This window comes from Bos javanicus, chromosome 19, assembly GCF_032452875.1.
Source record: "Bos javanicus breed banteng chromosome 19, ARS-OSU_banteng_1.0, whole genome shotgun sequence".
In the NCBI taxonomy this organism is placed as follows: domain Eukaryota; kingdom Metazoa; phylum Chordata; class Mammalia; order Artiodactyla; family Bovidae; genus Bos; species Bos javanicus.
In genome coordinates this window covers 59,673,597-59,685,982 of record NC_083886.1, presented here as the reverse complement: position 1 = coordinate 59,685,982, position 12,386 = coordinate 59,673,597, and the positions used below count along the sequence as shown (strand labels likewise).

Sequence of the window (12,386 nt, the reverse complement as noted above, 5' to 3'; positions counted from 1 at the left end):
AGGAGGCTGGTCCCGCGTCTGCTCTCCGGGACCCCCAGGTAGAAGTGCCCTACTGGTGACCCCCGTTATTTTGGATTTGCCCCAATAGTTTGTTCCTCTTACTCATTTCTTTCACTCGAGTGACTGCCCTAATTGTGTCCTTCAGAGGCTGACCTTAACGTCGAATTCACCCTGCCCGCCTGGGTAACAGCGGTCGTGGAGCGTGCAGATACAGGAGAAACAAGCGCAAAATTAGCATCCTTCTACAAAAACTCAGGTAAGAAAGTAGTTAATGTAATAGGGAAGGACCTTTGTTTTCTAGCGCAAATTAATCCCTAAAAGGATGTTACTTATAATCTCAAATTATACCTAATGGCCCACCTCTGAGAATCCTGCCTCCCAGGTTATGAGCATGAGGCTAAAATACCTCTGTTTAGCTCCAAAGAAACAGCCTGACCAGGCTCACCTGTGAATGACTGCAGGCGCAGGAAATGAACACACCCCCACCTCAGGGTGATGGGAACCAGGAAGTGTTTGACTTTCCTCCCTCCCCTTTTAGGATTAAAGAGGCCTGAATTGTAACTCTGGCAGCATGGTTCTTTAGGACACAAATCCACCATCGTCTCAGTCTGCTGGCTTTCCAAACAACGTCACTAGCCCTTGTTCCAACAATTCGTCTGGATTTATTGTCCTGTTGTTCGATGAACCAGACGAACCTGGACTCCGTAATTTTAAGGCACCCACGTTGAGACGTTACAGCTCGACGGTACAGGGAAGATCTCAGGAGGATTGAGGATGGAGAGCATGTAGGCAGACACCTCTAACAGAGGTCTCAATCCCCTTCTAACATCATTAGTCCAAGGCCTGTGGACTGACTTCCGTTGTGTGTCTTTCTGAAAATAAATGGTCCATGTATATGTGTGCTTAGTCCTGTTTGACTCTTTCAGTCCCATGTACTGTGTCCCACCAGGCTCCTTTGTCAATGGGATTGATCCCATCAAGAATCCTGGAGTTGGTTGCCATTTCCTTCTCCAGAGGATCTCCATGGAGATCGAACTTGAGGCTGCATTGGCAGGCAGATTCTTTACCACTGAGCCTCCTGGGCAGCCTAAACGGTCCACAACATTAGATCATAGCATCTGGTCCCATCACTTCATGGGAAATGTGGAAACAGTGTCAGACTTTATTCTTTTGGGCTCCAAAATCACTGCAGATGGTGATTGTAGTCGAAGACACTCCTTGGAAGGAAAGTTATGACCAACCTAGATGGCATTTTCAAAAGCAGAGACATTACTTTGCCAACAAAGGTCCATCTAGTCAAGGCTATGGTTTTTCTAGTAGTCATGTATGGATGTGAGAGTTGGACTGTGAAGAAAGCTGAGCGCCGAAGAATTGATGCTTTTGAACTGTGGTGTCAGAGAAGACTCTTGAGAGTCCCTTGGACTGCAAGGAGATCCAACCAGTCCATTCTAAAGGAGATCAGTCCTGGGTGTTCTTTGGAAGGAATGGTGCTAAAGCTGAAACTCCAGTACTTTGGCCACCTAATGGGAAGAGCTGACTCATTGGAAAAGACTCTGATGCTGGGAGGGATTGGGGGCAGGAGGAGAAGGGGACGACAGAGGATGAGATGGCTGGATGGCATCACTGACTCGAAGGACATGAGTTTGAGTGAACTCCAGGAGTTGGTGATGGGGAGGCCTGGCATGCTACAATTCATGGGGTCGCAAAGAGTCAATTTTCCCAGATTGACAATTTTCCCAAAGATTCCCAGAGGTGGGCCATTAGGTATAGTTTGGACACGACTGAGTGACTGAATTGAACTGAACTGTATAAAGTCTATTGGCAGAAGACAGTTTTATCTTGCCTGACTTCATGTAGGACAAGGTGGGTTGGTTGCTATGATAAATGGGTTGGCCAGGGCCAGGCCCTGTGCTCAGTTCTGAGAATACAGCTGTGCACAGGGGCTACCTTTTCCCTACCCTCTGGAACTTAATTGAATAAGAAATGTAAACAAATAACTTTCTCTGAGCTTTGGAATGAAATACTACCTTTTCCTGACTGGTGAGTATAACAGAGGCACCAATGGTACGTGGTTTAAGTATTTTTCATTTTTTTTGGCGGCAACATACAGCACATGGGATCTTAGTTCCCCAACTAGGGATCAAGCCAAGCCCCCCTGCAGTAGAAGTGCAGAGTTTAAGGGTTGTTTTTTGTTTCCAATGTTTTTATATGGCATAAATTTTACAAAAGTGTCAAACTAAACAAATTTCCCATTAATCCATTGTCGTACAAACCTAGTAAAAAAAATTGAGACCATGTTTCCTCCATTTATGTATTATGTACATTAGCCATACTTCTCTCTGTGTGTGTGTGTGTGTTTGTGCATGCATGTTACTAATGTGTTAAACATTAGTAGCATTCTCATTTTTCATGCTTAGGTAATTGAAGTTACCTAAAGTTCTAATACTTTCTTGCACCCCTGTGGATTTTTCTATACATACTGCTATAGTCTTTTATTTTTCAACTTTCTTCCCTTGAATGATGTGTTTTATAACAATTTCTTTACACTCATGTGTTATCCAGTTGCCTTGCTACAAAGTTAAATAGCAAATATTTCATTCTGGCTGGCATTTTGGACACCTTTTTCTTCCACTAACCATTAATTCACTAGATATAAGTCCTTTTGCCTGGCTTGCCTCCTAGTTAGGGATGTAGAAAAACCCCTTTGGTTATCTTTTGTAATGATTGATTCCTAGAAGATGTTAAAAAATCTGAAATACCAAGCAGAAATGGAGTCAGGAACATTGACCTTGAAATCCACCTGTGTCTGTTTTGTACCTATAGGAGAAAAAGAATGAATCAAAATAAATGTTTTAAAATGTCCTTCAGCCTGGCTTATTTCAAATGAATTTAAAAGGTATGACACCTAACTAAGGCATGAGTATTTACAGACTGTATGCTTCTATTTCCTTGTGTATGTTTTTTTCAGGAATAGAAGAGTGCTGTTCCACCCAGGATGGAACTGTGTCCTTACTGTAAGAAGCCATTTAAACGATTGAAATCCCACTTGCCGCACTGTAAGATGCTGGGAGCAACTATGCCTGCTGATCAAGAAATTCATCAGTGCGAGCCGGCTACACTCGCACGTGGTAAAAAAATCAAAGCGCCAATCAGGGACTCAATTAAAGCAAAAGAGAAAGAGTTAGGGACAGACAGTAAGAAAAGAAATCCGGAACTGAAAGGGAACAATTCAGAACGGACAGTCAAGTCCTCTTCAGCACTAGCTGTTGGTTTGGAAAAAGCAAGTCATAAAAAGGCTGATGAAAATGTCAGGAGTCAAGTTAAGCCCTCCCTCAAAATGTTAAAGGATACTAAACCAAAGGTTGCTTCCCGGGGAGAAACTACAACTCAGTTTTCTGCATCAGAAAACACCAGTTCTACAAAAGAACTTGCCAAAGCTTTGCCTCAATTAGGAGAAAGTAGAGATAACCCTTCAGAAATTGAAGCACCTTTACCTCCTGGCCCAGTGGCACCTTCTCGGTCGAATCACGATAGGAAATATTCTTTAGCCTTCCTTAATGATGTGCAAGCCACTTCAGCTGATTTAAGATTGGACAGAGTGGATGCCTCAAGACAGAACCTTCTCGTGAAATTATTCAATACATCTCTTGGTGATGGTCATAGTTCTCCCGTGAATTGCAGTCACAGGGTTCAAAGAGGAAACATGTCATCATCAGGCAGAGAGAGAGATTCCAAGGCCGAGGATCACCTCTTAGGAGTTTCTACTGATAGAGACTTCAGGACTCTGGCAAAGAATGCAGAATCACAGATTGCTGCTTTGAAACTTAACCCCTTAGGTAAAAGCCAGGGCAGGGAGAACCAGGGAAAAGCACTCCACCTTGGAGCAGAGACATATGGGAGCCAAGGAGGTGTAGAGAAAAGTGTATCTGTGACAGAAACGCAGGATTGGGCTTCCCTGAGCCATGATTCAGTCACAGAGAAGAAGCCTCAAGACAGAGGTCCCGGTGTACACGTGTTCCCACTAATGGGGACAACTTGCCCTGAGCGTCTCCCTCTAGCACAGTCACGTAACCAGAGTCCCGCCTCTCTGGCTGTAAAATTTCTCCAGGAAGAGAAAGCAGAAGCCGGCAGCCGGAATCGAGGCCCTGCTGTGAAGGCGTTGATGGCGGGTGAGGAGTGGGCTTCTCTGACATCTAAGTTGGGCTCTTGGCCCCCAGCGTCGTGCCCCCAGGGGCTGCAGTCTGCACGTTCAGCCCAGCACCACGCTTCGAGAAGCCCCTTGGCCGGTCAGAGCCTGTCGAGCGCCCTGGGGCTGGAGTGGTTTCCAGAGCTCTATCCTGGTTATCTTGGCCTCGGGGTGCTGCCAGAGAGGCCCCAGCGTTGGAGCACTCTGGCCCAGAAGCCCCTGCTTGTCATCAGTCCCCAGGGTGAGAGACTCTCCCAAGGTAAGCGCGCTCAGGTGTCAGCTCATCAGGCAGCACCGAGCCTTCTGAGTTAATGAGGTTAACGTCCTCTGTACCCTCGCATTCCAGGGCACTGCACTCGTCACTGTTTCAGAGCATGACTTCCTGCTCCCAGGGTTCAGTTTTAAGGGCGGTTCGTCATTCTCCCCTCTCCTCCCCTCCCCTCCCCTCCACCAAGTTGAAGGCAGGACTACGGCAGGCTGGCCGGTGATGCTGGTTAACACTTGACCCTCTACACTTGGAAGAGGCACAGCCTCTTCTAGAAGTTGGGTGGGTTTTTATGCTGGCAGACTCAGGAGAAGCATAAAGACTTCAGGGTCTGCTGTGCTTAGATTTCAGTCAGGACCAGGTTGGGCAGGAAATGGGTTCTGGGCATGTGGTCAGACACGGTTAGCTGGCAGCTCTAGCAGCAGATGGGGTGTTTGGATGTGGGGCAGGCTGGGGTCAAAGCTGAACTGGGAGGCAGGGCAGTCAAGGCAGTGGAGGTGGGGGGTCGAGGATGAGCCAGTGAGATCGGGGGAGGGATGCGGCCGGGAGCCGGCAGTAGTCCATGCTTCCATAGTTGTGTCTGAGAAGGATTTTGTTCTTGTCTATTGGTCACAGCCTACGACGCGTGCTCAGTTTGGGTTTCTGTATCGAGGAATGTGTGGCCATCACATGGCCTCTGATTCTGTTATAAACCAAAAACCGTTGAAGTTGGCTCCACCATTAATGTTCAGGCTTCGATGCTGCCAGTGAACCAACAGGAGACCCTAGAGGAGACCCTAGTGACCTTTCAGTTAAAGTCAAGATTTAATTTGTCGTTTGCCCAAGGACTTCAAGGCCATGGAATCTACAAGGATTGAAAGGGGGCGTGGCTTCTCAGAAAGTTCAAACCTCACCCAGCAGTGGCTATCCCTGACAGCCACAGGTTGAAGTTGAATTTGCAGGCAGTCTTTGAGGAGGAGTTTGGGCCATGATAGGCTCTGGGCTCAGGCAAGATCTTGGATGAGCCTTCCTCCTCCTCTCTCGGAAGCCATTCATCCCCTGGTACTTATAGGCAGGGCCAGTGGACTAACAGTTATTGAGGTAACTGTATATGCTGGGGTACCTGCGCGTTTGCCTCAGTTACCTTAAGTGATCTTAATGCCAGTCCTGGGAGATGGCTCTTATCCCCTTTTACAGACAAGGAGACTGAGTTTCAGAGAAGGTGAGTAACTTGCCCAGGGTTCAGTTTATCTCAAAGGTTACTTGGTGGGTCTCTGCCCGGTGTTTCCAGGCAGCGTTTCTCCTGCTGGGCTGTTGGGCTCCAGGCTGTGGTCGCTTACCTTTTCCTTCAGGGGGAAGCGCCAGTGCACAACTAGTCCTCGCACGTCAGGCACCCGAGCAGACCCAGGTGAGGGGATTGCCCCAACCGAAAGGCACCCGGGGCCTTCATCTTGATGAAGCAGGGCAGAGTGAGATGCTCTCGTGGTCGAAGAAAAGTGGCTGTGTTTGGAGACCTAAGTGTGGAGGTCCAAGGGTGCCCCCGAGCTGGGCTTCAGTAAATGCGGAGTGAGGGAAATGAGGGATTCATTCATTCCCTGTGGGATTCACCTGCATGAGGAGCTGTCTTTCGAGCTTCGGGGAGATAGATGCTCATGGATGTAACTACCAAAAGGAGTCATTTCCTGGCCTGAGAGAAAGTGGATTTCAAAAACCCAAGATTTCAGTCTCAAGAGATTCAACAAGGCCCAGAGTCTGAGAGCCCTCAGCAGTCCATCAGCCACCTTGAGAGCACTGGGCTGGGAGTGCCAGCTGGGCTTTTGGCAGAATTCCAATGCTTTGGCTTCGGGGCAGGAGGTTTGCGAGATCTCAGTTCCCAATCTGGACAGGTAAAAGTTTTACATGGTCATTTCTTATATATATGATTACTAGCCATCATGCCTAGAGACTGATTCTGAAGTAAAGCCTCAGAACCTATTTCCAGACATTTCCTCGGTGTCTCTGAAGATGAGCCACGTCTGAGAACAGCTTCTGGATGCTGGCGCTGATGCAGGTCCCTGGCACTCAGCAGTGGACTGTTCACACTGGCAGGGAGAAGGTAGTTTAGGGGGAGAAAACCAAAACACAGTTTGTGTAACTACAAAAAGCAAAACTTGCCTGGTGGGGAGACCAGAAGGTCAAGTAGGAAAACCTTGTCAGGTTCTGGGTTTTCAAAGGCCCGGAAACCGCAATAAAGGCTGTTCTCTAACCTGCACACGGGGCTGCCATCAGTAGGGTGTCCATGTGAGGGCTTTGAGGAGGGGTGCCCGTGGGGAATGGGTGGGGAGCAGTGCAGATCAGAACTTGAGCAGAAGCCTGACGGGCCGGGGCCAGGTCCCCTGGTTGACCAGAGGAGCCCGCCCATAAAAGGGGGTATTTAAGGGAAGCGCGTGTGAGTAACCAACAGCCTGAGACATGAGAGGTGAGTCGAACCATGCCTCTGGGGTTATAGCCAGGCCAGAGGGGTGATGGGACGGTTAAGCCACAGACGGCGGCTGCAGGTTTCTGACGTCTGTGTCAGCGGAACCCCTGTCCCGGTGTTGGCAGGTTGCAGAGCAGTGGCTGAGGGGTGAGGCGGCAGAGGCCGGCCGTGCATGACAACCCAAGACGCATGACCGTTCCTCGGGGATGGAGGTCAGGGCCCAGAGCATCGGGGCAGTAGGCAGGGAGTCACGGAAAAAAGCTCCCGCAGGACGCTTGTGGGCTTGGGCCTGGGCTCTCCCAGCCGAGGGCTGCTTACATATCCCAGCTTCAGGCCTCAACTGATGTCATCCACATTAAGTGCCTGGACCCGGAATGAAGTGAGCGGGCTCCGCCAGCTGGAGAAGACCCTGGGAGCCGCTGGGACCCTGACGCTCCAGGGAGAGAGGTGGTGCCATTGCAGGTTTCCCAGAGCTGTGTCATCTTTCTGAGCTGGATGGGCTTGTCATGCTTTGTTTTGTAAGATACGAATCTTCACCTTGCAAGAGAAATAGCCTTTGTGTGGTTTCTGAGAAGCCAGCATGGTTCTTGTCATTTTTAATAAATGGATGATCATTTGCATCATAGTATTTTTACATCTGCAGCAACTTCACCACACCTGCCAAACCAGTTGTAAATATTTAATTTACACTTTATCCTGATGAACCAAACGGAGACCAGAGAACCAGCAATAGTAGAGATTCCCTGCCTGTCATTAAACTTGGAAAGCTGCAAGGGCAGGGGAAGTAAGTACCTAGCAGAAACCCTCCTTCCTGGTTCTGCTTTAGTTATTCTCGTATCGAACATAAATAAGAAGCGTTTGCTGGTCAGCGGTGGTGATGGGCTGATAGAGTAGACCTGTCAGCTGTCGGCAGTAGTAACGGGTAATCACCAGGACAGTAGCAGGCCGTGCTGTTTGCTGAGGTGTGCAGCAGGCGGGAGGAAATAGAAGTGGCTCACTAATCCTGTCCCGGGGGTCATCTGGGCACTGTATTCATCAGATGAGAGACGATCCAGGTCCCAGTCCCTCGGGCCCCTTAGTCTGCCGAAGAACCTTTTCTTGATGCCAACTAGGTAGGTTGGCCTCCGGTGCTCATATGTCTGCAGCCCAGGGCAGACCGTCACCCACGACTTGGCATGTACTTTTCCCGCAGCCTTGCCCTGGGGACCTCGGGCACCGAGTGCTGGGGAAGAGGACGGATTTAGATGAGCTGTCACAGTGACTTCTGTTTGGAACCCTAGTTCCTTGGTTGGAAAGAAGCACGACGGCGGTAAGGAGCTTGGAAGCCCCGGCCAGCTCCTCTCTCAGGAGGCTCCTGGGAGCTGTCCACACAGGTGAGGCCCGAGTCGTGCCTGCGGGGCTCTCTTGCTGGTTCCAGACTTTCTCTTCCTTCAGCCCGGGCTGTCACAGCCAGGCTCTGTCACAGCCCGGCTCGAGAACGAGAAAAGGATGGCCTTTCGAGCTTCCCATCTTCCTCCCTGCCTTTCCTCATTCTGGAGTCTGACGCAATTAAAGCACTGTAGTGACGACAGCAGCAGCTGCCGTTTATCAAACAGGTTTCATTCTTTTCAGTACCTGCCCACCTCTGCCGTCCCCACGCTCACTGTCCCCAAGCGAGGAAGGCTCAGCTGCAAGACCACTCGTATTCATCTCCCCATGAAACTTTTAACCACACTCCCCAAAATAAGAGTGACTAATTGAAATTGATTAAAATTAAGCTTTTCTGGTTTTCGTTTGTTTAAAACACGTATGTATGATACAGTGGTATGTAGATTCCTCGCGCAGCAGTTCCTTTGCCTGAGCTGACCGGGTGACTTGAGTCCCTTGCAGACAAGGGCCAGTGGCCGGCCCTCTAACGTGAGCCCTGCTTCTCTGCCAACAGGCTGGATCCGGTGCCGCACCAGCGTGAGGAGCGGAGTCGGTGGCCTCACCTTGCTCTTCACCGGCTGCTTCGTCCTCTGCTGCAGCTGGAGCTTCAAGCATCTGAGTAAGCCTCCCTCTGCATCCTCAGCAGCAGGTCACAGCCCATGACATGCACCTCTGAGGGCTTCTCTGAACCGCTTTTTCATTTTTCAGTTTTGCATTGTCTGACACGCCCTAATGAACAAGCTGTTGTCCTCGAGGCTCTTGGGGTTTTTTATTGGAGGTTTTGGTTCTAATGGCCTTGATCAGATTTGACTAGAGTTTACATAGCCACTCTCCTGCTCCATTGACGATTGTCGCTGGAGATCCGGTGCGCTTGCACTTTCTCCATAAAGCTGTTTGCCTGTTGGAAGATCAGGGCTCTTCTCTTTGGTGACTTTCTGATTCTAAGAACTTCTTTCTAGGATGGAAACCAAATAGCTTTATACCCTAAGAGATGAGAAGCAAACGCAACGGTCTCTTATCAGTGTGTCTAAGGCTGAGAGCTGTTTTATTTAATGTACTTTAACGTTAAAGAGAACAAACACCTTTCTAGTTACGCATTTCAACTTGCTCCAGATCTTACCTGAAGGAAAATGCCTAGATTTCACTGCTCTTTTAATTCCAGATAACATTTGCTCATTTTTAAAAAATAGTATTGTATTAAGTCAGAAAAGGCCCAGTATTCTTCCACAACAGACAAAATCCAAATGCTTTCAGGTGAAAATTTTCAGTGCAAAAGTGTAAGATCATTATTAACACTAGAGGCCAGTAGAATTCACAAACTCTTGCAGAATGTCAGGTTTGACTCTTAGCTGGGCTTGGCAACTAATTCAGTGTCAGGACACAGGGCGTGGGTCAAGACGTGGATCATGTCTGCAGCAAGCTCTCACATCCTGACTAGCCAGCCACGGCTGCCCACCCTCGTCTCATATGCGTGGCCATCCGTGAGAAAGGAATTCCTTTCTGATCATGATGCCTGAAATCCCACGTCGTTTCTGTCGCAGGGAAAAAGCCTCCACTGAAAAAGAGACCATTCAGGTGATGTTGGAGTTTCTGTTTCACATCTTTAAATTGAGACTGAGGAAAGTGAGGCAGAAACTTACCCCTGTACCTAAGACTTTATTTCTGAATTTATAAAACAAATACAGGGGGATGATCTTCAGGGTCAAGAGGTGGAAGCCGTCCAGGAACTGGCTCGTAGAGCCTTACGTTTGTCTCTGTTTATCCCAAGAGCTGCAGCGCTGGCGTCATCAGCGCTGACCTGGACGCCACGGAAAGCTCTGCGCTCCGAGGCGAGGACGGTGGAGACACTGCAGAGCATGCTTAAGAGCGGAAACTGCACGGCGGGCAGGGTGGGGCAGAGAGAATAAAATGACTGGAAACCAGCCATTCTGGAGGAAGCCAGGTGTTTTTTTTTCAAATGTGGACAGGTCTGGTTCTCTCTGGATATTTCTTTTGGCATGTTCTCAGAAGTGACTGAAAGTTTTGGAGAAAAACTTGAGGTTGTTTAATCATAAAGGCGGATGTTATTCAAGGAGACAGGGAGATGACAGGAGTTCATTGTTAAAAATTTAAAATAGCTGTTTCCTAATTCTCGGTAAAAATAATCCCAATTCTAAATCATTTTATCCCCAAACTGTTGTCTGTATCTTGGCATCATGCTGTTCATCCCTGCCGGATACTGGTTCAGAAGAGCATCTGAAGTGGCTGGAAGTCAGCTCATGTCAGACCCTTCCCCTTGGGGGTGGGTGGGCTCCTCTGGGCCCTTGACCAGCTCTCGGCAGCTGTGAGGAACAAGCAGAGGGTGGGTTCAGAGTTGCAGGTGAGCCTCTGAAAAATCCTTGGCAAGTGATTTTTTTTTTCTTTTAAGCTGATTAAAACAGCACACTCCAAAGAATGTTAAATCATCTTTTCCACATCTGCAGTGAGAATAGCAGTGAGCATAGCAGTGAGCAAGTGGATTCTGCTTCTCATCTCTTCATGGAAGTGTTTCAGAATCCTACCCCTACACCCCCCAAGAAGCTGAGTGAAATATTCACATATTCCTCCCACTTCGTTAGGGCTGCATAAGAAGGGTGGGTTTTGGGGTTTCTTCCCTGGTCAAAATATTCCACGTTGTTGTAGTTTTATGACTTCTGCTTTGGACCCTAAACGATAACTTGGATAGACAAAGCCTTCATGGAAATCCAGTGTAGATTGCACAGATGGATCAGGTCTTCCGATCCTTCTCTAGTATCAAGGGTTGACTATGTCTTGGATACAGATGTGCCCCTGTCGGACCAGTGAGTCTGTCTGGGTCTTAGCTTTGCTTGTGATCCTCAGGCCAGAACACGCGTTCAGCCCCTTTTGCCCCCGCTCCTCCAGAACTACGAGAAAGCGGGTGTGCTGTCATAAAGCCAGCTCTCACGCATCTGCATCTCTCCCCGCTCTCTTCCGAGAACTCGATGCTGGCTTCATCTCCCCTTTCTGTTCTTCAGTCCCCTGCCTCCCCACCCTCTCTAATTGTCCCTAGTGGGAGTATAATTCTGCATCAAATTCTCCTAGTTAAGGAGAAGGTGTATTGGAATTGTCCACAAGGAAAAATTCACAGTTGAGGAAGAGTATGGTAGAGGTATAACTAAAATAGAGGTAGGTAGTTCGGTGCGACTGAGAATGTCACCGGAACCCCCTCTGGAGGGCTCTGCGGCCTTTCTGTGTAAACGCCCCAGAAGAGGCGCGTGGGGAGGAGGCCCTCCCGCAGCTCCCCGCCTCACTCTGGGTCAGAGCTGCTCGGTGCAGAGGTGGGTGGGAACGACCTCTGCGTGGGTCCTCTGCCGCCCCAGCAGGGTCCGCAGACCACGAGAACCCACAGGCACGAGCCGGCGTGGGCCTGTCCGTACGTGAGGTCTCGGGGACACAGCCCGGGTTGTTGGTCAGGTGCTGGCTGTGGCTGCAGCGCTAGCTGAGCCGTCACAGCAGAGACCGTAGAGCCTGCAGAGTTGAACGTGGTTCCGCTATGACCCTCCACAGAAAGCCTGCCGACCCGTGCCCTGGGCCAGCAGGACCTCACAGGCTCCTCCGTCGGAGGGATGAAGACGACCGGGGGTCCACTCTAAAGCGTTCAGGGCTGGAACATGTTTCAGGAGGAGCCTTTCTGAACTCAGTACCTGTCGAGATGGTTTTTGTCACTACCGTAAAGAAACCAGCACGTTGGTGGGAGCTCCCCAGGGTGAGCAGCAGCGCTTAGATTTCACTTCCAGAGCGGCTGCATGACTTCCCCACCACAGCTTCCGGCCATGTGCCAGGAAACGCAGCCTGAAAATTCACCTCCCCTCCCCTGCTGCAGCTGAGGTCATGGTGACGCCCAGGCTCCCCCGTCCTGGACTCCAGGGCAGGTCCTGTCACCCGCCCGCGTGCTGTACCACCTGACCGCCCTGCTGTAATTCGCGTGGCCAGGGAAACGGGGGGTGTCCCTGCTGCGCACTTGAGATTAATCCTGCCTTTACTGGAGAATATGTTTTTCTGTATATATAAAAATTCTCAGCTATTGCAAATAAAGTCATTTTGTTGTATCA

At 49.5% G+C, this 12,386-nt stretch overlaps 1 protein-coding gene across 1 annotated transcript in view; it reads left to right on the top strand.

Annotated features, from left to right (window-relative positions):
- The window catches only part of MTNAP1 (mitochondrial nucleoid associated protein 1), a 13,123-nt gene extending 737 nt beyond the window's left edge, over positions 1–12,386 (top strand). The window contains exons 3-8 of the mRNA XM_061389919.1: positions 146–256; positions 950–990; positions 2,975–4,445; positions 8,169–8,261; positions 8,810–8,914; positions 10,064–12,386. Coding sequence (XP_061245903.1) covers positions 146–256; positions 950–990; positions 2,975–4,445; positions 8,169–8,261; positions 8,810–8,914; positions 10,064–10,092 — 1,850 coding nt within the window. The 3' untranslated portion in view covers positions 10,093–12,386. The remainder of the gene's footprint in view (positions 1–145; positions 257–949; positions 991–2,974; positions 4,446–8,168; positions 8,262–8,809; positions 8,915–10,063) is intronic.